The 26,648-nt window shown below is 42.0% G+C and overlaps 1 protein-coding gene across 6 annotated transcripts; it reads left to right on the forward strand.

Annotated features, from left to right (window-relative positions):
- On the forward strand, window positions 1-26,458 carry CEP95 (centrosomal protein 95). Of its 6 annotated transcripts, XM_090059566.1 has the most exons (23): window positions 62-111; window positions 633-1,555; window positions 2,725-2,853; window positions 5,640-5,747; window positions 7,984-8,094; window positions 8,977-9,085; window positions 9,576-9,688; window positions 10,697-10,828; window positions 11,302-11,516; window positions 11,897-11,966; window positions 12,557-12,621; window positions 13,693-13,823; window positions 14,123-14,255; window positions 14,771-14,885; window positions 15,728-15,906; window positions 20,389-20,481; window positions 21,524-21,674; window positions 22,981-23,147; window positions 24,377-24,451; window positions 24,956-25,108; window positions 25,691-25,837; window positions 25,919-25,990; window positions 26,063-26,458. In XM_090059566.1, exons 2-23 carry the CDS (start codon window positions 1,408-1,410, stop codon window positions 26,237-26,239), a joined length of 2,793 nt encoding a protein of 930 aa, XP_089915692.1. In that variant the 5' UTR covers window positions 62-111; window positions 633-1,407; the 3' UTR covers window positions 26,240-26,458. The 6 variants fall into 6 exon arrangements, with proteins under 6 accessions (XP_089915695.1, XP_089915692.1, XP_089915693.1 ...); XM_090059569.1 differs by lacking the exon at window positions 633-1,555 and having other exon boundaries at window positions 1-111; XM_090059568.1 differs by lacking the exon at window positions 62-111 and having other exon boundaries at window positions 215-847.
- The last annotated feature ends 190 nt before the right edge of the window (window positions 26,459-26,648 follow it).

A 26,648-nucleotide genomic window follows, 5' to 3' on the forward strand; every position in this document is an offset into this window, starting at 1 on the left:
ACCAATACAAAGCACGCAGGGGGTCCGCGACGCAGTATTTAAATACCCCGAGGCGGGGAGCAGCGATTGGCGGGCGGGGTCGCGGCACTATGGGCAGCGCTGAGGAGAGAGGTGCGGGGCCGCGGGGGGAGGGGCGTCCGTCTGTCCACCCTCCTCCCCAGCGGCGACCCCGCTCCCGGGGCTCTAGGGGCGGATCCGGCGGGGGGAGTCGGAGACGGGGCTACCAGGGCGGGGGGGGTCGTCTGAGACAACACCGGCCGTGACAGGGCCCGGCCGCGCAGGAGCAGGCTGGGGAGAGGGCCTTTGTGCAGACCCGTCCCTCGCGAGGGTGCTGAACCCTCCGGGGGTGCGCCGCTGCAGGTTCTCCCGGCCTAGCATCTTCCTCTGTGCCATCGAGGACAGGCCTCGTCATTTCGCGGGCCTAGATCCTTCCCGTGGGGAATGGGACAGCTAAAAACGGGGAGAAACTAACAAAAATCAAGATCGTAGGCGAGTAACAGCAGATCCGGGGCCCACTGCCCCCCACCCAACAAGTCAAGGGAGCCTGCGGATGCCAAACTGCTCGGAGGCGTGAGCAGCTTGGGGCATCCTGGATGTGCCAAAAAAAAAAAGCTTGTGGGCTCTTTTGTCAGGTGTGCTCAGCACAAATTCTGCAAGCCCCCGTTAAAGGGGAGGCTGCTGGGGACCTTCGTGGGAGAACAAGAAAGAAAATGGGAACGGGGCTGAAGTCGGAGATGGAGAACGAGGATTTGGACAGGGCCACAGCAGAGCGCGTCGCCCCTTGGCATCGAGGGCTGCTAGAGAGAGGCCTGCGGGATGCGGCAGAGAAAACCTCGTGGCCTGTTGGGTATTGTGGACACTAAGGCTCCTTGGACGAGGGAGGCCTCTGGGGACACGTCAGCTGATGGCTTGGGACAACAAAAAAGAAAATGGGAGCGGGAGTGAGGTCGTAGGTTAATAACTAGGGTGTCAGAAGGGGACACGGAGCAGAGCACGCTGCCGGCCAGTGCTCACTGCCCTGTAGAGGAGTCGAGGGCTGTCGGAGATGGGATGGCTAGGCGGTCCGCTGGTCTGACCCGCTGTAGCACTTCTTATGTGTTGAAGGGCAGTGAGTTTTGTAACCTGCCATGTGCCAAAACCAATCTTGCCCTTCCTCAGGTGTGTTCTGCAGCTCTAGGTGTTGCCTTTAAGCCAGGGGTGGGCAAAATGTGGCCTGGGGGCTGGATGTAGCCTGCCAGGCCATTCAATCCAGCCCCTAAAAAATTTAGAAAGTTAATATTTATCTGCCCTGGGCAGCCTGTCACGTGGCCCTCGACAGCTTGCCAAAACTCAGTAAGCGGCCCTCTGCCCAAAATAATTGCCCACCCCTGCTTTAAGCTAAAGCTAGCCTTGTTTATTCCCCCTCCCATGCCCATCCATCCCCCTCCCTTTTCTCATCTCGTTTGGCGCCACTGGAAGGCGGCATTTGTATTTCACAGCAGCGTCCATTGTTTGGGACTTGTTCATCTCCTCCTTCTTGGAAACTGGCCAGAAATCAAACTACAATTTCTACACGGTAACACTGCCATGGCTGAGAGGGAAAGAGCCGTTAGATCATTTCTGATCTATACAGGAGTCTCCTATTGAACTATTTAATTAAATGGAAACAAGAAGATGGAAAATCATTTTTAATCATTCTGTAAAAATGTCTGTTCTTAAACAACGGGGGGAAAAAAAATCTTATTTCATAGTAGTCCCCTGATGTGGAGATTAAGATGAACTCGCATCCTTTAAGTTTTTTATATTTGTTAGGCTATGAATTAGGACAGGTTATTGGAGAAAATTGTTGAGCGTGAATTGTAGATGTCTTTCAAATATGGCTTTTGAAGGGGTAGCAAGAAATTGGCTTCTATTCTCCATACCCTTTGTACGTTTTCATTATACTCTGTGGGAGTTTTGCATATGGAAGGTTTGCAGGAACAGTCCCATATATTTATCATCTATAACAGAAGTCCTTGTATTTGGCTTACATGAGTAAGTGTTCACATTTATTTTACTTTCCTGCTTATTGCTCCAACGTCTGGATAATTAACAATTGAGTAGTTAAATAATGGAATAAAAATCCTGGGGCAATGTCATTATGGGTGCCAGACCTTTTTTTTTTAAAGCCCTTCAGACCTCATTGTATAAAAAATGCTATACTTCTGCTCTCAGCTCCTACTAGATACTAAAATTGGCCAACTCAGATCCAGAAACATTATCTGATTTCAAGTTGACTATTAAAACTGTTTAGAAAATCAGATTCTATGGCAGACAATCTCAATTATATCCTACAACTGAAAGTCTTTCCCTGCTTGTTGTTGTTTAATCATGGCTTCTTGAAGGCCAAGCTTTGATCCCCAAACCCTCCATGTTTCTCTGTTGTGCATCTGTGAGAGAAAGTAGGGACTGCAGAATGGACCCTAAAAGCTGTTCATTTCCTTAATCGTACATCAGTAACTAAATTTAAGAGAACATGGTGAAATTTCTGCATGAGCAATTTGCTGAGTCTTCATAAATCTCTTAAGACCTTAGAGCCCCTGGTTATGCAGTCGGAAAATGGATTAGGTTTTGTTTCTTTAGCAAACAGATGCTACCTAAATTGTTGTTTGAGCCTTCAGCTTGAAGTCTCCTCTGCATGCAGCCAGGCTTTGTCCTTTCCTATAGTTTTTAGCTGTCATTAACATGTTTAATTGTTTTTAATAGAATGGGTTGACATCGCCAATGATCTTCTGATGAAGTGTCACATAAATCTACACATAAAGAAGCTTTTAGAATGTGATGCCAATGTATTTGTTCATCTTTATGAATCAATTTTAGGAGAAAAAGTACCAGGTAGGAACATGGGTCCTATTACATCACTAATGTCCTAGCTGGACTGTTTTCAAGTCTCTACAACTGTAGTAGCAGTATAGGGAAAACATGCAGATTTTTCTCAAGTTCTAGCAAGACATTGTCAAAAAGTGGAAACAAGGAAATGAAGACCAGTAGAAGGTTTACAGATGGTGGAGACAACTTTGTGTAACCTAATGTTAAGTTTGAAAAGTCCGATGTAAATTAAGCCTGCTGTTCTTAGACCACATTAACACTGGTTGGAAGCTTTACTTGCTTAATATGCATTAAAAATTACCGGGGCTTGTCAACCCTGGACTTTCAGACATGTTAGTTAGCTGACACATTTAATACCTCCCAGAGGGACACTTCAGTAACAGGATTTACAAATGAGGTTGCTAGGTACAGGCCAGCTGCCCTGTAGGTCCCTTTATTACAAAAGCAACATATGCCTAAAAGATGGAACATATGTTCAGTTCTATTCTCCTATTGATTTAGCTGGGATGTAAACCTTCTGATACTGATTATATTACAGGATTTGGGAGGTGATGTCAAACCATTTTTCCTTTAAGTTTTAAGAAAGAACTTGCAAGAAACAAGGATTTCATAGGGTGATGTCTTTTACTCTGACAACTACAAAACATTCTTCATTGGGTTCCTATATTGTGTATTCAAAAGCTTGTCTAACTATCTCAGCTATGAAGTTGGTCCAGTAAAAGATATCACCCTAAGAAATCTTTCCTTCTCTCTCAAATTTCTGGACCATTATGTCTAAACACTAAAAAAAAAAAAAAAAAAAACTTCTATTGCCAAGAAAAACCAAAACAGATGAAAATGATTACAACAGAGTGAGCTGCTGTCCTTGTCTGCTTCCTACATTGTTTAAAACCTACATCCACTCTTCCTAAACAGCCAGAGTTTGTTAGTACTTGATAGCTTGCCATATCAGTGCTACTTTTGTAACCCTATTGGTTTTGGCACAAATTGTGCGCATGTGTTTAAGGGTACTTCTTTAGTTTTCATGGATATAAAGAAAAATATTGATTGTGACCAATAAAGTAGTTAGGTGTACATAAGATGTAAATTAGGTTGCTGGTGTAGCAATGCCAATGAAGGATGCGTTGTTTTTGGAATATTTTTGCCAGCTAAAGCTCTAATGATGGCGCTGTGGTCTTTTGCTTGCTGAACAATTGTAGGTGATATTCTGCTGGCAAAGCTACAATCTGTTGCTATAAGTTACACCTGCATTAGGAAGATTTCCTAGTATAGCTACATTAGTAAACTTTCTTGCATAGACTATGCCTGGAGCCTATGTATAGCGTAAACCAGGCGTGGCCAACCAATGCCATGGATGCCACAAGTGGCATGGACAACCTCTGTGCATGGTGTATGACAGATCAGGGAGCAGACAGGCAGCTCAGTAGCAGGTAGGGCAGGAACCAGAAGACAGCAAGCAGGGAGCATAGGGCAAGAAGTGTTGGAAATTGGGCAGGGAGTTTGGAGTATAGAGCAGAAAGCAGAGCAGCAGACTGAGGGGAGGAAAAGGAACTGAGTGAGAAGTCAGCCAGAAAATTTGGCCCCCACTGGGTTAAATAATTCCTGTAAGATGAGTGGGCAATTGTTTCAGATGGAGGGCTGCTTACTGAATGTTGACAAGCTGTCAAGGGCCGCATGACAGGCAGCCAGGGACAGATAAATATTAATTTTCTAAATTTTTTATGGACTCTGAGGGCTGGATAGTGTGGCCTGGCAGGCGCATCTGGCCCACAGGCCACATTTTGCCCACCTCTGCTGTAAGAGGTGACAACTGGTCCATTTAATCTCAGTGTGTTTAACATTTAAATAGAATTTGGATTGGCATTGATACTACATTCAGAGTGGGATTTGCAAAAGTGCTTAGCCTTAGCCTGTTGGCTATTCAAGTCAAACTCGTGGATTTAACAAGTGGCAAAATTTGGCCGGTGCTTATTGCTTGGTGCTTACGTAAACTTGTTTTTTCTAGGGTAAGCAAGTAATGTCAGGGGATTGTCCAAATACCTTTTACAAAGGTGTTAGCTGGCAATCAGTTGAGTTGGAAACAAAATCCTGGTGAACGCAAGCCTCAAATTAAAGCATACTCCAGTCTGATTTACCTTTTTGTTTTAAACTGGTTCCTGTAACGCTGGTTACAGATACAATGTTAAAGGCCTTAAAACAAAAAGAAATAAAGGGTCAGGCCTCTCCATTTTAATTTTTTATTACTCAGAGCTAAGAGAGAAACACCGCTATTCTGAGTTCAACGAATAATGAATGACAGATGCCTCTGGATTATAAACTGTGGCTCTAGACCTGAAGTCAATCTGGATCATTCCATGCTTTCACTTAATAGCTAATAGTGTCTCTTAACCAGGGTGTTGTGGCACCGTGAGTAACTGAGATCCTTGCAAGGATGCAACACAAGCGTTAGCAGCTATTACATGTGCAAATGATTCACAAGAATAAATCCAGCAATTTCAAATAGGACTCCATTGCATTAAAAACATTCTGCCTGGTATGGGTTTTCTGCATTCTTTGCAGGAAAAATTGCCCTTTTTTTCCATTCTCAAAAAATGGGTGAGAGCTAAGGGCTGGCATTTTCCAATGGGTGCTTTGAGTCTAAAAAGGTCAAGAACCACTGATTTCATATGCTAATGACTGTGGGTAAGCTTGATTGTAAATCATGAAATGGATAAGTTAGTTGAGGTATGTATACAGCACAGCCTCCAATAAGCAATCTGTAATAGTCTATTATCATTTAATTTTTTTCATAGATTACATAACTGCTCCCAGAACCCAAGAGGATGATGCACATAATGTACAAGCAATAATAGATTCTCTAGCACTGGACTATTTGCAGGTTAGCCTGTCGCATATCACCGGTGAGTACTCATATTAGTTAGTTATCAACAGATGCTCATTTGTGAAATATATTTATTCAGAAGGCTTACCTTTAAAATATTGTAAGGACCTGATCTTGCAGAATGTGCTTCCCTGTTTGCATGCACATTTAAGCATGCCAAAAAAAGGGGGCTTGCTATAAAACAAACAAACAGCAGATTGTTGGTGTAGGGAGCAAGTCAAGAATTTATGGATGACAGTAAAGAAATTAGTCAATTTCGGGTGTCATGGATTAGAGAATGGAAAAATTATTCAGCATAGTAATAAATGGTGCTGAGACTATTGGGTTACTGGTGTTAAAACAAAGCTTGAAACTGCTGTTTTGGTTGAGATTCCCAACTATTCCAAGAAAAAAACAACAATTTTAATTTTGTTGTCTGCATAATGTCACTCTTCCACCCAGCTGGAGCAATATTATGGTTGGCAGTATCAGACTGTTGAGAGAGCTTTACCCCACTCACCTTGGAAACTGTAGAAGCAGCCTGGTGCATGTCCTTGGAGGGTACAATTGCCATACTTGGCAACAAGGATAAATTCACACTAATAGAATTAAAAAACTAACAGAACAAGATGAGCTGCTAGTTTACTGGTAATTAATTCTGTTTGAATCTTCAAACTATAAAGTGTTAAAGGGAAAAATAAACAACATGATCACAATTCTTTTTAAATGTACATGTTGACTAATCAAATAGTGTCAAACAATTATTTTTTGCTTTGCTATTTAATGTTAAATTCTGATTTATTTATTTCCACCCTCCAGTATTAGATGTATTACAATGGCTGTATATTGAAACACTCAACATTTAAAAATTCCCTGTTTGAGTTCTTTCATTTTTGTTCTTCCCTCTGGGACCAATCCAAGATTAAATATGTATTTTGGATGACATAAAAACAGATCACTTACTAGTAACAGTACTAACATCATAAGTGCTCTGGATTCTGGAATAATGATGAACTAGTTCAGAAGGTACATTGGTGTCTACCAAGACTTCTTTGTTTTACTTAGATTAATTTGCTTTTTAAGGGGACTTCAGTATCGCTTGCTTTTGTAACTAACTGAAATGTATATCAGCCATTCAAAACTGGAGCCTGTTCTGCAAGTATATATTCTGCATTAGCCAGGAATAAGATTACATATAAGCGTATATCTAATGAATTGTGCTTTGCACTCTCAAGGAACATTTTTTGGTCACAGGTTGGCATGAGTACTGCAGGTATTTTTTTTTTTAAACTCCTACAGCCTGGCTTCCCAGCTCAATGACTGGTCCAGGCAGCGGCAGACAAGAGAACAGTGTTATCAAACATGCCTGAAAACTGAAGATGGTAATTCTGGATTGACCACGATGCTACCTGCTCAAGCATCCATGATGGAAGCTAAATATTTCAACATGCTGCAATAATAGATTTGTCCATTTTACCTCAGTAGCAACTTGATGAACAGCTTGGATGTGTCCAGATGAGCAGGAATGTTTGTTTCCCCAGAGACGAGTAGCAGCAGCACATCTTGTGCCACAGCTACTTGTATCTGGGGAATCTAGTGGCAAGTTAGCCCAGGTGGGGTAGGGGAGGCTGGGGCCAGCAGCCTTACGTGGGGTCTTCCGGGAGCTGCAGCCACAACAGGAAGTCTGGCTGGTAGCTGGAGCATGGCGAGGCTCTGATTTTGGGCGATGCACTGCTGCCATGTGCACTACCTTTTTTTTTTCCTCCTCTTTTTTTTTTTTTTGGTGTGGGTTTTTGGACCCTGGGATCTCCCAGGGTCAAGCCCCCTTCTGCCCCCACTCCCCTTCCCCTGCTGTAAAGTAGCAGCACAGGGAATGGCTGCATATGCAGTCTGCAGCACCACATACCTCATGTCCATGCTCATCTGGATGTGCCCCTTTTGACTTTCACTGGAAAATGAATGCAGTCTATTTACAAGAAGGTTTGGTAGTCTGCTCCATGAGAACAAATACAATGTTAACTAGGCTAAGCTTTAAGTTATTGTAGTGGAAAATTGAGTTTCAGGATGTTTGCCACTGACCTTAAAATATGCTACAGAATCATTCTTGCAGCAGTGACCAAAACATGTAACCCCAGCCACGTTGCTCCTGAGCTGATTGACATCTGACCAAGAATCTGAGTAGCCTTCCCAGAAGGTTCTTGGTTTTGACTGACTTTTACATATTTTTCTCTTCTGAAACTGTAGTGACTAATTTATAACAAACAACTTCTGTTAAGGGGAGAACATTGTGAAGGGAGAGAGAGAATCTATCAGAAATCTGTTAGAAATATTTGATGGCCTGCTGGAATATCTTACAGAAGTCAGTGAAGCTTCTTCTCAGAGCGGTGGTGAGTGGAGAGAGAACTCCAGAACATCTCAGTTTTAAAGACTGTGTGCTGTTTCTTATTTTGTCTGCATTCCTCCAGTGTTATCATTAAGATAGGAAAGCTGAGAGTGACATTCTGCCCTCATATGTGCACAATTCTGTGTGCCTAGAAGAAGGGCACACCTTCAAGTAAATTCCATGTTACTCTTTTCCCTTTGCCCCCCACTCCACCACCACATTCAGCTTTATAATTGTGATGGAATCTGTAGCTATTTAAAAACATGCTCAATTGAATGTTTTGTAAAACCTTGTTAGACAGCACTGCAGATCAACAGAAACACTTCCCATACAGCAGGCTTGTTGGGATGTAAACTATCCAAACAGCATTTTGTAATCCAAACAGTGCAAGAAAAGGCTCTTGAAGTAGGGCTAGAGATTGAAACAATACATTTCAGTTATCCATACTGAACTTGCACACTGGTTCATTTAATTCCAACATGGAACAGAAAAAAAAATGACATTTCTTAGTTTAGCAACACATCAGAATTAAAAAAAACCCTGAATACCTTAAAAAAAATTGTGACAGTGCCTAGTTCTTTTAATGGAAAAATTCTCCTGGCAATTTGTACTGTGCGATGGGAAAGGGTTATTACATTCTCCACCCCCCCCACGACAAGAGAAGCCTCTTTAGATTAAGCATTATGGAGGAAGTTGTAGGCCAAAAGTTTCTCTGACTAATATTTAAAAACTGTTCAGTGCAAGCTTCATGAAGGAAGTTGCAATTTGTGACATTAGATTTATTATTTTGGGATCTCTGGAACAGGTGCACTAGATGACTTGCATTCTTCTAACAGATGTATGTAGTTTTCCTGGAAACTAACTAATGTATTTTGATTATAAATAGATGAGCCTGACATGCTAATTAACAATGACATTCAAAATACACCTCAAGAGCAACTGGAAGATGATGCCGAGGAATCCATGTCAGTACAAAAACTCCCATCAGTTGTGGGGTAAGAGTGGATGATTTTGCTTTAAAGTTCTATTAGTATAGCAAATTTCTTTCATACTTGAAACATCAAAACTTTGTTTTATGCATTCAGCACAAGTGTCAAATGGAATGCTTTGCCTCTTCCATTAGCTGGGCAGGAACATACATAAAACTGGATCCAATCTTTGTATTTGCACTGCAAACCCAGGGACAGCTTGGCCAAGTGAATCTATCTTTGAATCTTGTAGTACTGAGTCTTTATAGCATCTAGTTAAGTTCAAAGTGTGTTGATTCAGTACATGCTTTCTTACTTCTAAATGCAACTAAAATGAAGTGATTTAAAAGTCATGAAAATAAGTTTAGTTAACGTCGTGGGAACTAATCATACTTCTAAAAACTAAGTGCCAAGTAACTGGAGATTAAAAGGGTTGCTATTCTTTTGTAGCTCCATCTTGTGGCCTAACAAAGCAAAGATTTGTACAGGCAAACTTACTCTGTTATGTTCTGCTTAGATCATCCCAGTCGGAGATTTCTATTCCATTTTGGGAAGTTGAAGGATCAGAATCTACCAGTGAATTAATTAAGCTTGGGGACACTGCATGTTCACTTTCACTGAGGGAAGAAGGTGAGTTAAAAAACATCTTTAGGGCTATTCTGTAGGGACATAGAATTCTAATCATCTGCAGTAGCAGAAGTACTTAATATTTAATTATACCAAGGAATTGTGGTGAGCACACATGTAGAGCAAAACAAGTTGTATTTGTGAAGATAAAACATTTAAGGGCAAAAGAAGCTTTACATCACTGAGCTGGAACAAGCTCTGCGACAGAAAGGGGAAGTCTGTTGGCATAAAGTACCACCATGAGACAGCAGAAATTTAGATAAAGACAGCAAGTGAAATCCTCTCTCTTGTACCTAACACCAGTGGATTTGTAAGCAGAAGTGCTTAGAAAATGGGTTTCTTTTTTCCTTCTTATCATACATAGAATGGTATGATGCCAATGTTTCCTTACTAAGATAGTGGTCCTGCTGTGCTCCAATGGAGTTCAGGGTTTCCAGACTTGATGATGAATCTATTCCTTCAGGTTATAACGTTGTTTTATTGGGCTTAAAATAAATGCTGTACTAGACTCAGTTCAGCATGGCCTAGGACAATGTTTGTGTCCTTGTTATCACAATAGAAGCAGCAATATCCAAGACTGATATAATAGTGATGAATCATTCTTTAGGCTAACACTTAACAGTTTCTGAATTGCTGAGACTCCTCATCTAAGGAGGCTTAGGTAACTTGAGGAACTAGTAATGGGAGGCACTTAAATGTGGTCCTTGCCAAGGAGTGGTACCAGCATTGGGGAAACTTTTTTAGCAAAGCAAATGCCTACATGGAAGCTAGGCAAACTAATCTTGTCCCTAGTGCCGGGAGCTGAGCAAATAGGTGGATAAATATGTTTCAAGGTTTTCCTAAAATTCCCATACCTTTTGCAATTCCTTCTTGTAACATAATACTGTCCCAGTAACAATATGGATTAGCTCCTAGTCAGTTCAGTGTCAAAACTGTCTAAATGTAGCTGATGCTAAAGATGTCTCTAATTTTTAAGCCACCTAAATCTGCTTTCAAAAATGCCCATTCCAGGGTTCCAGCTCCCTGCACTGTTGCCTGCGGAGACAGATGTTTCTAAGGAGGCCAAAGAACCTGAGAGTGCTCATGTGGCATTACCAAGTCAACCCTCAAGTAGCAGAGGAGCACTTGTAAAAGAGAGGGAAGGTTGGTGAGAGTCTAATTTCCTGGTCTGCATACTTGGAAATTCCCTAAGCCTTTCTAGTTCTTGGAAGGCAGTGTTCGTTCTCATAGATAAGATTGAGAATGGAAACACGTTATCTTTTGCTAGATACTGTATTTCTTTATTTAGATCTTCACGGGTTTTCCTTAATGTGCCATGGGAGGGAGTTGTTTTCACGGAGTTACTTGCTGATTTATGAGCTTTTGGAGATCTTACTGTGGCAGTACCAAGCCAGATGCTAATGTTTCAAATCGGACCTTTTTTTTAAGTAGCTCCTTTTACCCACAATCCAAATTCTACAGGATCTGGAAAAGATTAAAGCTAATAGTAATTTCATATATGCAACATCCAGAATAAGGGAGGAATATTGCACACATCCAAAGTAGACTGAAAAAAATGTGCAGTTGGCATTTTGGTTAGAGGTTTACTAGCACATCTCTTCATATTTTTCTTCAAGGATCAGCAGAATCTGTTCATTCCACTGAGTTTCACAAAGAGAGTTTGAGTTCCAGTGCTAAAAAGCTTGGGGAGCCCATTCGCCCGGCCATTCCTTTGCAGCCACCATATCAGCCATCTGAGCCCAGGCCCCATTATCCCATAGGAAGGGAGTATCAGAGCCCAGGAAGACAATCAGCAGCTTTGGCCAACAGTCAAACGATTAAAACTCCTGCTGTAAGTGACAACCTCTTACTTGATTTTATTAGTTAATGCCTTCTGTTTGTGTTCTAAGCCTTTCTTTATTGCATTTGCAATTATTGGAGTTAATCAACTGAATATCACTGTGGGTTTGTTGACGTGATGAGAGCTTCCTGTCTGGACAGACTTATCTCAGAAGTGGTTTATACTAGCTTAAGACATTCCTATTCTGAAAAAGGTGTATCCAGGCATGACATTTGTCAGGAATAGCTGTCTGGCTCTAATGTTTATAAACCACCATAATTTGAATTGATTTCTAATGTGTAGAATAATAGCTTTAGTTTCTCAAACTATTTCTATTCCAGCAGAAAGAATTGCTTTATTAGTTTTGTTTTTGTTTTTTCTTCTCTCTCCAGTCTGCAGAATCATATAGACAGGAATCTGAAACTAGTTCTGGGAACACTTCTGTGTCAGAGATCACCTGTGGTAAGAATAAGTCTTGCTTTATATTAAACTACACTCCCCAAAAAGGAAAATAGGTTGCACTTTAAAGAAGATGCATACTATCAGGATGAAAAACTCTTTGGTGCTCACCTGCCTTTAGTCCACAATCCATTTAAGATGTGTATATGCTACTTAAATACATACTGCTGCCAGGCTGTAGTTGAATCAGTGCTAAACACAGATTAGTTGTAAATGTGGGGAAAGACAAAGGGTGTTGCATACCAGGAGGAAAAGAGAAATTTAGAACTTCCTATTTGCATACATTTCCAGAAAATAAGTGGCAGAAGTTAGTTTTTCTGTTGTCCTAGAGATGCTTGTTGTTCTTGCTGTTTCCATAGCACCAACCTTTGGTATTTCCTAAAATCCAAATCCTACAAGGAATTATAGTTTACCAAAAACAGCATCAAAATGCCAGTCAAGACTTGCTTAATTGTCTAGTCAGCATTTTACACTGGATGCAACATTGTATAGTTTATGTTGGGGGGGCCCATGCCTTGTGCATTTGTTTTACAAATCACCAAGCACATTTGAGTACTGTATACAGAATGTTATCTAATACATTTCTATTGTAGATTTTCCAGCTGGAGATAAGATGGTTTCAGAAGATGAGCTAAATGGTGATGAAGGTGCAGCAAAGGTAATTGTGGCAGGACTAGTTTAAATCTGTGTACAGGGTCATGGGTTTCTGGCATTGCCACTTGGGGAAATGAAGCGTCTCAACTTGTTTCTAGCCCTTCTCATTTCAAAAGCTTTGTGGATGTGACCTGATGCTGAGCTGCCGTCCTCTGAATGCTGGCAGATGATAAATGAAATCAACTTGGGACCTACAGAAGGTCGGAAGATTCCATTTCACCCAAAGAGCCTTCAAGAGACAAGCCAGCTCAGCAGGAGAAATTTGCTCTAAATCACTTCACAGGGCTCTGAGTATTGCCAGATATGTCTGAAATCATTGTGAGCTGGTCAGAAACATGAAACAATTTGGACAAACTGGGAATATGGAAAGAAAAGTTCCTGGCTGGAAGCATGACTAGAACTTTCAAAAATAAGTGGACTTCCCTTGTAACTTAATCCACCATGCTTCATTGCAAGCTTTACTATAATCTCTTGGTTACACATCAGTTAGAATCTTTTACCCTCGGCCACCACAAGGGGTACTCGCAGGACTTGCTGTTTGTACCCTGCAAATGCTTCCTGCAACTCTTTCACATTTGCTGTGGCAGAGCTAGAGGAAATGTTAATGTACAAAGGGACAGGCTGAAGTACGGCAGTTAAAACTGACAAGCAGGTCATAAGAGGGAAAGCTCTAGTATGAGGAAAAAATTAAACGGCTAATTACGTTGGACAACTTTGTTGATATCTACATGATTGTTGCTGGACATTTCACTTAACACCTCGCAGAGCTGAATGTGGAATTTCACACCTCTGAGTGTTGTAGTCTCTCTCACTTACGCCACAGTAACATTTGACCAGGTCACACGGAACTTGAAGTTTTGTCAGATTTAGTTCATGTTTGATTATACTCAACATTTAGTGGCTTTTCCCTATTGAAGGATCTGGAGGAATAATCCTTGATCTTGGGATTCGAGCTTTACATCCAGACAGATTATATTGGATGCTCCTCTCTATTTCTAAAGTTATTTATATAGCACTTAAGGCATATTTCAAGCTTTCAGTTAAAATCCTCAGAGCTTCACTTTCTATTTTCCAGGATCTTGGTGTATATGGAACTTCTACATCCACTTCTCACTTACACCATGACATTTCATCATGCACCCAACAGACGACATCAAAAGCATTAACCCCAAAACCTGAAACAAAGAGTCTGTCTGATGTTGAGAGGCAAGTTGGTTTTCTGGTTTTGAATAAGTTGTTGAGGCTTATAATGTTCATTCTTCTTTTCAAGGGTAATTAATTCCAGAGCTGCTGGTCAGAATACAGTCAGAGCTGGTTGGTGGTGGTGTTAGCTTTAATAAAGACCGAGTTTTCTTACTTCCATTAACAAAGGGTTTAAGTCTTTTTTTCCCCACAAAGCTTGCATTTATATTACCCCTTATGCATTGCAGGTTTTAAGTTACTCTGTATTATGTAATGTTGGCCTTAGGAACAAAAGTTATGTGCGTGTGTTTCTGTTCTGGCAGATATGAAAGTTCCATCCCTGATTCGCTTGGGGAAGAGCCTCTCTCCCGCAGAAGGGCAAAGGGGAAGTTATCTGGGCAGGAGCTGGAGGAAGTGTCGGAGAAGCTCTCACGCAGGTTAAACGAACTAGATTTAGTAAGTGGGAATTAATTCTTGATATGTTTCTCAGAACTGAACCAGCCTTATAACAACAATTTAGGGACATAAAAATCTAGGATATTTGGTCAGTCTTCCTAAGATTAATGGGTAAATTTAAGTTAGAGGCTTAGTATCTCCCTTATTTCTAATGCAAAACAATGGACAATATTGCAGAACATCTTAACATTATTTCATCCAAGGCAAGAGACTGGGATGATGTTTTTGTTCTAATAGTCTTGATAAAGTTCTGTCTTATTCAGAAGATCCTTGGATTGCTAATATTTGGATATAGCACCTGTTGATGCTCAGGTCTTGTGTAACTATTTAATTTATATTAACACATCTTTTGCTTAGCTTGATATTTCTACAAGATTTCAATTGAATGTTACCAGTGAGATGCAAATGAGCATCTCTAAAAAAGGAAGCCCACAATTGGTAGCCCTAGGTCCTGTCAAGTAGTTCTAGACTTTGAGGATGAACAGTTGAAGCTAACCAGAATATCTAATGAACAGATGTTAAAGAGAGCTTTGGGTGAGCGCAGTAGGGAGGAAGAGCTGACAGATGAAGACAGATTGTCTCAGCACAGTGACAGCGTCATGGATTACCAGAGGAGGATACTTCACCCAGGTAAAAATCCCAAGCATACTATTCAGTGAGCGCTATTTTTCCCCTCTATATTTAAGTTCATAACAAACCAACTCTATAAATAATTTACTATGGAGGTTATGTATTTGAGGTTACATTTAAAAAAAAATGTAGGTAGGCAGTAGGCATAAGGAAATAAAATCCTAATAACTGGAGTAGTATTAAGATTTAGCTATTTAAGTATTTTACCTCCTATGGTGAAGCTTTGCTAGTTAGAAAGACAGCACAAAATGAGTTCAGAAAGTTCTTAATGCACTGAGCACGGTGATGGAAGCATTAGGCACAGAAACATGGGCCTATTGACTGAATAAATATGGCCATGTTTGTTCATTTCTTATAAATAGTATGTGTATTGAGCTATATAATAAGCATAGCTCAGTCTTGTCAGGTGAGTGCTACTGATGATAATATTGTCATCATAGCATATGCAGATGACTGCCTTAACGTTGGCATGTGTTAGTCCAGTCCACGAACACGAGATCAAACTGTTGCATAATGCTGTATTTTTACATTGCAAACTTGTCTAAGTACACCATAATTTTGAAAAATGTTTTCACTGCCTCTTCCTTCTGTCATGTAGTATTTTCTGGCACTCTTGGCTTGACACACAGCTGTCATGTCGTCCAGGAAGGACCAACAGTTTGGGGCAGAGAACTTGAAAAATTAAGTGTCTTTTTGGGTTTTTTTAATTTAAATTGTTTTCTGTCCTAAATGTTACTCCTGTTTGTTTGTTGAGAGCATATGATGCATTTTCTGGATTTTATTTTGGTTTTGGCTTTACTATTTTTGGTACTTGTGATCACAGCAGTCATTTGTTTTTACAGGCACCCCATGTCCAAAAAAAAATACCAGGCCAAGGTCCCTTTCTCCATCCCCACCTCCATCCAGGTATCTACATCCCTCAGCATTTGAAGATGCACTTCAGAGAGATGCAAGAGGCCAGATGGGGCAGATGCGCAGGCAATTGCAAAAGGAACAGGATTACAGGAGAATGAAAGCAAAGGTAACTATTCCTGTGTCACAGTTACTTGGCTGTGAGCCCTGAGAAACTCCATGCATCCTCAGTACTGCACTGCTCTATTCTGTTAAACAGCAACAGCTTTTTGAACCATGCGCAGAACAGGAAAAACTGGGAACTGAAGGACTCTTGCTGGTCCGTTCACTGTTGATCAGGAATATAAAACCTGCAGGGCATCTTGTGTCAAGCACTCTCCTCTGCTATTACAGAGAGAGTCATATAATCCTATGATACGCTGAACAAGTTCCATTCTTCATTCATAAGGATACTAAACAAGCCCAGACCCAAGGCTGAACCTTGATGAATTCTACAAGTTGCTTCCTTTTAGCTCAGTGGTTCCCCTTTCAGTATTACCTATTGTTTCCCCTTTCAGTAGTTCCTTTATACACCTCAGTTCTTCTGCTAAGACACACTTTTCCCATTTTCACTTATTTCCCATTTGGTACCATGTCAAATGCTTTATTAAAGTCAAATGGATGTTATCTATTGCATTTTATTTTATTTAGATCAGTAATATTATTAAAAACGAGGCCAGATTCATCTGGCATGCTCTCTACCTGTGGAAAACCCATAACGTGTTTAACTCATGGACACTAGCACAATTTTCAAGGAAAAATAACCAAAGCCTTGGATACTATTGCGGACAGACTGGATCATTTCTCCCCCTTCTTAAATAGTGTGCCACACTTGCACTTATCCAATCCTACAGAACCACGAGAGATGCCATAGGCTTACCAGAAATGTTTGCTGTCAGACCTGCAATTTCAACATCCAGTTCGTACAGAGTTCTGGGATTATCCTGCCCCACCTTCCCCAGCTGCATTACATCAAGACCTTTGAGCTTTGCTTTCACCTCAACTGTAACTTCCATTTTCACATCCTCATTGTACATTTGCCATATATTCAATAACATTTCTTATTTTTCCTAAGTTTTCAATAAAGATAATTGCTATTTAGCCCATACCTAAATTATCCTTAATCTCTACCTCTGTTCTGTTCTTCTTCTCTCCTCATGGCTGAATACTCTTACTGCTTTTAATATCCTTTGCAGGGACCAACTCATGTTGACTCCTGGCAGTTTTATTTCATCCCTACGCTTTTTGATTTCCAAGATGTAGCTTTCTTTGCTGAATAATCATTTTTATTTCCATTCCTTATTTCTGATGTGGCTATTCATCTGGAGGCCTTCCCTGTTATTTTTTCCCCTTTCTCGGGATACAAATTCCAGATTGGTTTTGTACCTTTTGACTTGAAAGAAATTCCAGACTTTGCCTGCATTTGTGTCCCTGAGCTACCTCGTACCGTTGATTTTACTAACTGGTTTCCTTAGTTCATCAAAACTTCCTCTCAGCTATAAGCCTGTTTTTGCTGCTCTTCCTTCCCAGTAATTTAGATCAAATAAAGTTAGTGATTGCTTGATGCAAAAGTTACTTTTTCCTTGATCCAGCTCTTCTGTGGTGGGATTCTTTCTTACCAAAGAAAAGGCTTGAAGCGTATCGCCTCTCATTGGCTTACTAAGTGTCAGGTAAAGAAGTCTACTGTATCCAGGAATAGCTATGTCCTGCTGTTAGCTCCTGTTCTGCAGTCGGAAGATTTATTCTCTCAGGAAAGAATTTTTTAAGGTGATAGCTTTTATTGTACCAGCTATGTAGTTGGGTAAAGCTAGACAAACTCCTAGGAGACTATTCTTGGTAATTCACTTAACATGGCCACAGATAGTGTTGGCAATCATTAAATTGTGTAGACAGCTATTGATTTCCCTATTAGAGCTAACACTACACTGATTTAAGAGCTGGTTTGGGCTTACTAAAACAATAGGGCACAGTTGTTCACAGTTCATTACTTTATTTAGAGGTGTGTTCAGCCTGTAAAGTTGTTTGCACCTCATCAAGGCTTGTTAGTTTGTTATTCAGAGCCCTGGCAGATACAATGAGCTAATCAAGCACTTACACCCCCACCCCCAGTCCATGATCTACATGCAGCTGGAAAAAAGAAAAGCAAGCTCCCAGGCTTAGAGAAAAACAGTGTGTGTTGGGCAGTTTCCCAACTGAAAACCAAGCTGGTAATAAATATGCAGCTTGGACCATAATTCTTTAAGAACATCAGAAGTTTCTTGGCTACATTGAAATCTAACCCTGACTTCCACAGTGGATCGTCTAAAACCTGCTCCGAAGAAGTTTTGTCCTAAACAGTCTTATCTCTACTATCTTTTTAAATTAGTTTCACGTCGTTAACATACAGTCTGTCTTCAGCTTTCCTGAACAGCAGAGATCCTTAACTACCTGTGTGGCAGGTATTGAAGCATGGTATTCCTAGAATAAACAGGTTTCACATTCTACAGTAGGAGTCAGTCCTCCCTTTTGTTGCCTAGATTCCTCCTTTAACTACATAAAACACTTCAGTTGCCTCTTATTGACCCTTAGCTGGATTAGGCCACAGCATTTTCACCACCTGACTTTCTCCCTGCTGTTCATCCCTCTGTCCAGTAATGTTCCCTCCATTTGTTACATTATCTATATTTACATAACTCTGTTCTTTCTGTATAAATAGGTTGGTATGAACTGTGTGAACTAGAGTTTAACTGGCTCAAGCGTTCAGATGTGACCAGACCTTTGCTGTTAGCAGAGAACCATGCAGGGAAGTCAGAAAAGATGCATTCACTTTGGCCATCAATTTACTAGTTACTTTCGCCATCATTACTCTGTGATGAGTTTGCTTAGTGTCTTTTCCTATAATATTTTTTGGCTGTTTAGAAGAGAGAGAAAGTATCTCTTACCTTCATCAGTCCTGACTGGTGCTCGAGTTTCCCCTCTTGATTGAGTGAATGATTAAATGTTCCAGCTGAAACAGAACACCTTTTAGGGGGTAAAACAAATCAGCCAGAAAGCAGAAAACTTCTTCTATGTTGTCCAGTCCTCAGCATCTTTTCTCAGAAATTCACCTTTCATGCAGGGCTCATTCTTCCCCAGCATTCTTCCAAGGCTTCCTTTGCAGGCTTATTCCTTGACATCTCTCCCTTTAGTTAGGATCAGTACTCACCTTATTATAACCCCTTTCTTAGCAGAGAGACTCTTAACAAACCCTGCCAACTCCCTGACCATCCTCAAACAGAGGAAAACAGCTTATACCCAGCATGCTTGGGCCACAAGCCCCAGAAATCCTCTTGTTTGGCAAAGGCTGTGTGGTATATAAGGGATCAGAAATTTTAAGGGCCCAAGCTCACCCTGTGACAGCCACTACAGCTTAAGAGTTCTCCTTCTTAAGAAGGAAGACCTCAAACTGTAATCTTTCCAAATGGACTGATATCCTCAAGATGAGCCTGGCTTATAAACGTATAGATGGCAAAGAGCTCAGTCCTTTCTTGCTTTGTATGCAATGCAAAAATAGTTTATTTGACATTTTGTTCTGAGGATATCTTTTTCATGAGTTGGTGAATGTGAAAATTTGCATCTGTTGCACGTTTTGTATTTAGCAGGTCTTGTCTATATTGCTGGGATCACAGCACTTGAATGCTTTGCATGCAGAATGAAGATACACCATAACTGCTCCTAGACTATTTCTTGAGGTTCCTAAATTGGATTACCTTCTTGCAGTAAAGTCCCTGCTTGTGGGTATGGACGGTCCATCAGGTGATGGTTCTGTTTTTTTAGGCCAACTTGTGTAAACCAGTGCCCATGTTGTGAGAGTCATTCCTCTTAAGGGGGAAAGGTTTGAAAAGCAGAGTTTTTTGCAGCACTTCTTGAAGACGGTATGATTCTAAATTCATTTAACTGCCTCTGGAATTTGGTTCATAGCCATATCATTTGACCGAGTGACCTACAGCTGTCATGTGCTTAATCCTTGACTTCGTCCTATGCACTGTCCTGGAGGAGTGCAGCTGTCTTGAGCTTGGATTTAAAAATCATTACTTTTGATATAGCTGGGCTTTATTCCACTTGTTATTTAAGATCAGGGGCTAGTGTCTTCTGCTGCCTTCTCACATGCCCAGAAGCCAGCAAAGGAGCTCTCGCTGAGCAGAGGCAGCAACAAATACATCCATCAGGGCCAGAGCAATCCCAGTGGCCTATTGCAAATAGGCCTTTCAAATCCTTTCCCATTTGATACAGCAGAAGAGCAAGTCCTATGTCTTGCTGCTCAGTGACTTGTTAACTTGCACGTGTATGTGCACCATCCGGTTTTCCCACTCACAAATGTGCAGAGGCTTTGCATCCAGTCAGAACAGGTCTCAGCTGTGGTGCAACAGCCCTCAGCTGTGAAATGCACCTTGTCAGAGCCCCACAGGCTGTTAATTGTGCACCTCTGGTTTGGACCATCAAGGACAGTTCCTTGTCTAGGAGATAAGCTTCCTAGTAAACTAGAAATGAAGGAAGCCCCTCTGACACCAGCAAGTTTTGTGTATCATCCAGCTTGTTTACAAAAATATGCATGTGTGTGTCAAATCCTCATCTTGATTTTTTTTTTCCCTAGCTGATGGCTAAAGCGTATGAAGATGAGTTAAGAATTTATGAAGCTAGAGAGAGACTCGAATTTTCCAAGCTAAGAGCAAAAGCTAAGGAAAAGGTAAGTGAAGCATTAAGAAAAAGACTAGATGGCATATTAAAGTATCTAAAGGTTACTGTCCATACCTACTATCCCAGCTATGTGGACAAGACTTTTCAGCCTTATTCTAGGAAAATGACACTCCTCATTTCAGACGGTGCTTTACCTCTCAGCAGAACTGATGCACTTCTGTCAGCTTACACTGCGTAGGGGTCACTGGTCAGTAGCATTTTTCAGGGTGGGTTGAATTGGGAGGGGGAAGAAAGAAGGAAATGTAAAGGCTCAGCTTTCCTCCAAGAAAGATGCCTTAGGGATGGCTCGAAACAGCAAGCGGGATTCTGGCATTGTTTCTTCTGGTAAGATACTTGGCAAAGTCAGTCTGGTAGGTAGCTAGCTCTGCTGTGGTGCTGGGCATTAGAGGAACAGCACTAGCACCATCCATTGCTTAAGTGACCTCTCCAAGAGCTCTGGGTAGCAAGGGACATGCAAAGATCTGGGGAGAAAACTCATAGCAAGAAAATAGGTTTCTCACAGCAACTGACAGATTGGCACGTACCCCAAGTTGCTTGAACAGCTCAGATCCTCCAACGCAGTACACAGTTTGTACTGTGCTGTCACTGCAACGCGGGGGTAAAGCTGCATAAACAAGTTCAGATTGGTGCGGGGTGGTTCCCTAGTGCTGTAAGTCTGGCAGCAGCTCTCTTGGCAGTTGCAGCTTGCGTGGCAAGAAGGAGCATGGCTGGAATGCTTGCGTGCTTTGCCAATAGGGGCTGTGTTTTCAGCCCTTTTGGCCATTGCAGGTGCAGATTATAGCAGTTCATAAGCTGTTGCGGAGGGCACAGGACAAACGGGCATGGAGCAGGGCTGTGATTAGGGCTGTGCAAGCAAAAGCTTATACATCATGTCTGTTCTGCCTTTAGTGGATTTTACCCAGCTGGAGGGTCCAGCCCACTACATTTGCCTAAAGACAAACTGATGTTAAATTCTGCTCTCCAAACAATGTGAGCTAGCACTCCTCCCCCTCTCATACCTGTTCTCCATCTGTTTTACATCTGCTCCTAAGGAACGAGAATACAAAGAAAACATATTTAAAGAATCTCCAAAAATGCCTCGGCCAGTGAAAGTTTATTCTAGAAAACCCACACCTCGGAATCCCAAACACAGCCAGTGGATTCCAAGAGGAGGCTACGCGAAGCCAAAGAAAGCAGCTCCAAGTAAGAACCACAAAACTGTACTTGGTGGAAAACTGGCATCCTTTGAAAGCATGTGCTGAGCTTCAAGAATAAAGGCATCAGGCCAATGTATACCTGTCAGCTGTAGCGTTTTTCCCTCTTATGACCTCCGTATGTCTGGATTTTTGTAAGGGAAGATACTTTCAAGTTGACGTAAACTGCTGATGCAAAAGTCAAACTGTGACCCATCTGTTACCTTCTTAAAATCCCCTGAAGTTGTTCCCATTACTGCTGTTCCCTGACTTGCTCCTCTAAGTTTCAGCCTCAGCCTTTTCTTGCATTTAAGGGTTTCTCAGGCTTCTAAATTGGAGCTCAGAGCAGAGCCGGGTAGCAAGGCACCTGCAGCTGTGCTTGCCCAGGTAACACTGGGATCTGCATCATGTCAGCGTCTTACCTGGTATGCAGTTGGTATGCAAAGTGACTGGTGTCACGGCACTAATGCTGCCACCAGTCCCAAGCCAAGAACAGTCAGCGCTCAGACTACAGGCCAGGTTCTAGCTTGTGCGTTCATGGTCCTGGAGGGAATCACTGGCCTGAATGGCACCCAGCCTCTCCTTGTTTTCACTGTGTTGGAGGGGTACTTATGCTAATGATACGAGTAGTGAATGTGCACTTCGTACAGCCTCTGCATAGATCTCATCATGAAGAGTCAAGCTCATTCACATGCACACTTCAAAGCCATGGGAACTCCAGGGGTAGTCAGTCTTCGACCTACCACCCTGTTGACTTCCTAGTGAAGCTGAGGATCAAAAATAACTTGCTTGACGTGGAATTCAGCTGTGGCACTTTGCCCCAGCATAGCTGCACTGGCATAATTTTAAACTGCTTGTGGACAATGAGGTGAAGTAATAGGGAAGTCACTGGAATGCTGAACCATTTAAAAAAAGGAAGGGGGTGGCTGATTAATTTGAAAACAAGAATCTATACTATAAAGGGCATCTCCAAGCAGAAGGCGGCCAAAGAGAATCGCGTAAGGCCAATTCCTTGGGTGTTGTGAAAACACACCATTTATGTCTTAAACCAGGGGTGGGCAAAATACGGCCTGTGGGCTGGATGCGGCCTGCCAGGCCTTTCTATGCAGCCCGTGGCACCCCTAAAAAAATTAGAAAATTAATATTTATCTGCCACTGGCTGCCTGTCATGTGGCCCTCAATGGTTTGCCAAAACTCAGTAAGCGGCCCTCCCCCTGAAATAATTGCCTGCCCTGTCTTAAATGGATAGAGCGCTGCCATCATAGTAACATGGCACATGAGCTCACTGCCTACATCTCTCACTTTTTCCCTTGCAGTGAAAGTAAAGGATGATGATCTCTTGCCTCTGCTATTAGAGGAGTTTCCCCACCTGCATATTTCCCACCACTCCCTGAACAAAATGTGGCAGCAACAGCTTGCACAGATTGAACGATTTAAGTCATCTTCTGGCACAGAGAGATCAAGATTGAAACTCCAGAATGAAGTGAGTACCTGCCCTGCTCTCCCTGCAGTCACCTGACTGTCAGCATAGACAGTGCTTATACACAAGGTAACACTGGTCTCAGGATGACTTCATTATGCAGTCACACCCAGCCACTTCCCTGGATGCTGTATAAGGTATTGGGAGACCTGGAGAAGGTGTGAAGCAGCATCATCCTAGTATTACCTTAGGTGTTACCTTAGTATCCATTTGGACGTTCTTCAAGTTAAATCTCCCATTTCAAAGATGGCCTGACAGCATCTCCTGAAGGCACCAGAGTTGTTCGTATCTCACTGTCCCTCCCTGGATAGGCAGATGGTCTCATTCCAGGGCTTAGAAGCTGCACAGGCTCACTTTAAGTGTTACAATAAATTGCAGGGAAACTCTTTGTTTATAATGTTGCGGTTTCAGACTAGAATAGGGGTGGGCGGGTCACTTAACTTGTTTTGGTGAACTGTTAAGGGCTGGGCGTGGGGGAGGTTGGGGGCATGTACTTGTCTCCTAGTAGCACCATAGCAGCTCATCGCAGTGGGCAGGACAGCTACTCAGTATGCTGCATCATGCTCTGTGGGGGCCTGGCTGCCAGCAGCTGTGGTGTCCGGACGGCACAATGGCAGTACCAACAGGAAGCCGGGCAAGAGGGCAGAGGTGTCTCCTTGCTGTCCAGCCGGGCCCCAACTGCAGCAGAGTGGAGTGGCACAGGGTGCAGCCCTCTCCCTCGGGCTCTCAGCGGACTGGATAGGATTAGTTGGCAGACTGGGTTGTTTTTTTTCCAGCTCTGCTGTAGAATCTCTCCAGCAGCTCTGCCTTGTAGTACTTGGACACATTTTCCCATAACCGTAACTGTACTAGCGCCTGGAGTATATGAGTCAACACTCAGTCCCTCTCCGGGAAGGAGAGGGTGCATTATAAAAGAAGGCAGGACTTTGTAGAAAATATAGGTGTGTGACCATCATAACACATGGGTGCAGTTCCTGGCTGTAATAATGACCTTGTTTGCTGGTTTCTCCACTTGCAACATGGGACTGATACTTGCGCACCTCTGTAAAGCTTCTCTAAATGAAGACAGAGTGACTAGTTTAAAAGATCTTCCTGACATTGAAGCTGGCTAACTCCTTGGTCAGGGAATTGCACAGTGCTAAAGAACTTTATAGACCTTGGACAGAGACCACTAGTGTGGCTGTATTAGAAATTCTCCCTCTGTCCTAAAAAGCCTTTTCTTTTACTCTCAGGTAGAGGAAGCTTTGAAGAAGCGTGACCTCCTTGCTGAAATTATTAAGAAGGATCAAGATCACAACAAGAGACTGGTATGTTGTCACACATCACATTTTGCCTGGCAGCTTAGCCAAAAGGACGGTCACTGTTGGCCCACAGGGAGGGAGAGCTGTCCCTGGAGCAGCTATCAAAGCAAAGGCTCCACCTCTACCTGTTTGGTCTGTGGCCATGGAGGCAGTGGGTAATGACGGGAGTCTGAGCTTGCTTTTTACATGTCACTGCTTAACATGAAGCAACAAACAGTAAACAAAGTCCCAAGGACATATGAGAGGGACAGAACTCTCTCCATAAGAGTCAGTCTAGTTATAAACTCTTGAAATGCTAGATAATGCATGGAAATGTTACATCCTTAATTATATAGCATTGACTGGTACAGTGGTAATTTCAGTACCTAGCCATAAATGCAGTGTAGGTTTGGAAGACAGAGTAGTTCCTCAACATTGATTTATTTAGAAACACTCTATACAAAACCCTACTTGAATCCTCACTGTTGAGGAAATCACAGTGCTCTTTTGCCTATCACTCTCTCTGCTTAGCAAGAGTTTAAACAGCGCATCCATCGACAGAAGTGGATGCAGAACAAAACGAGAGAGAAACGTCAGCAAATTGCTCGAGCCAAGAAGTACTATGAAGACTACCGTGTCCAGCTGCGTGCCAGAATGATGCGGGCAAGGACGCGGGAAGAAAAGGTACGTAAAAGGCGCTTGTTCTGGAGGAGAAGAATTCATGTGTTGACAAAAGAGACTGGTACTGAGTAAGCATCTTTTCCACTTGATTTTATGGTGTTAGCATCCAAAAAAATGGTACCAATTGCTAAAAGCCAAGTTAAGTAAAGGGAGCACAGTCCTGGGAGGTGAAAAATAACTCTACATATAGGCCACATCACCTCCTATAGTTGGGTCCCAGATGGTTTTGACCTCTGTGTTTGCAGTATTTATAGACCTTGGACAGATGCATGCAATAAAAATATCAAGTCGGTGCAGTTTGTTTTAGGGTTTTTTAGTGTATTTAACCCTTGGGGACCTTTCCATGGTAATCTGTGGGATTTTGTAAGGGAAAAGGGGAGACACTTCTGTAGTTATCAACTGGGAGGGGGAAGCGGGGTATTTTTTCTAAAATTGTACGTGAAAAGTGGGGTTCAGTTAATCAAATCTGCAAATCAGAACAACACAGTGTTTAAAACACCATATCCAGGCTTTTTACCAGAAAGCATCTATCAGAATACCCTCAGGCTTGTGGGCTGTACTTTAGCTACCTTCAATCTTTGGCAGATATTTAAAAACCTGTTTGAAGAAGGCTTAGAGATTCAGAAGCAAAGGCTAGAGGAGCTGAGAGCATATGCTAAAGAGAAGCGTGCTGAGCAAAAAAGAGTACATCAGAATGAACTGGAGTCCATGGAGAACTACTACAAAGATCAGGTAGGCTTCATTTGCATCTCGTATGACCTGCACATTTATCCATTTTTCTGAATTTGTTCTGACCCCAATGCTGTTTCTTAGTTTTCAATGCTAGCGGAAGCTGTCTCTCAGGAACATCAAGAAATCAAAACCAGAGAGAGAACTCAAGCAAAAGTAAGTGTTTTTAGTTCTTCTTGCAAATGGTTTCTTGTTTTGAGCTTGAGCTAATCTCAATATTCTTTTCAGATGCTACAGAAAACAAAGAGGGAGGTGAGATCAAAGGTGGAAAAGGAAATTCAGCAGCTGCAAACTATGATCACTCAAGATGATGATGATACTTTCTTTCGAGAGCTGGAAGCAGAACGACTGAAATCCAGACTTCAGATGGCTTCCTTTCAGTACAGCAAAAACCATTTCTTGTAACACTCAGGCGTTACCTGTCAGTGGAGTTGCTTTCTGCCCATGATGCTGTTGAATTTGTTAGGGAATTGCCATAACTGGAGGATGGTGACCACTGTGCTGTAAAGCATCCTGCTTGTCTTGTTTACAGTGTTGAAGGCACAATGCCATCAATGTGTCAGTAGCTGGGACTCTTGAGCACTTTTACTGTAACACTTGAATAAAGTTTAAACTATTGCTTAACTATTTTAAATTGAGGCAATCTGTGTTGTGCTCAACTATGTAGAAGTAAATCTGGTAAAGTCAAAGTCCTTAGCTCAGGTTTTGGAGGTCTGAGCCATTTCTGTATTGTACCCAATGCTGTCAGCTTTCAGCATGATGGATATTAAAATTCTTGTAGATCAGAGCTGCATTTTTTTGCCAGAGTAAAATG

Source organism: Crocodylus siamensis, chromosome 8, assembly GCF_052110815.1.
Source record: "Crocodylus siamensis isolate JL-2025a chromosome 8, ASM5211081v1, whole genome shotgun sequence".
In the NCBI taxonomy this organism is placed as follows: Eukaryota; Metazoa; Chordata; order Crocodylia; family Crocodylidae; genus Crocodylus; species Crocodylus siamensis.

What these genes read in the sequence shown, in the direction of transcription:
- CEP95 (XM_090059566.1), top strand. Translation starts at nt 1,408, where the DNA reads ATGCCCATCCATCCCCCTCCCTTTTCTCATCTCGTTTGGCGCCACTGG. An exon ending in TGTGTCAGAGATCACCTGTG is followed by an intron (nt 11,967 to 12,556) that starts GTAAGAATAAGT and finishes TTTCTATTGTAG; the next exon opens with ATTTTCCAGCTGGAGATAAG. An exon ending in GAGAGAGAACTCAAGCAAAA is followed by an intron (nt 25,991 to 26,062) that starts GTAAGTGTTTTT and finishes TATTCTTTTCAG; the next exon opens with ATGCTACAGAAAACAAAGAG.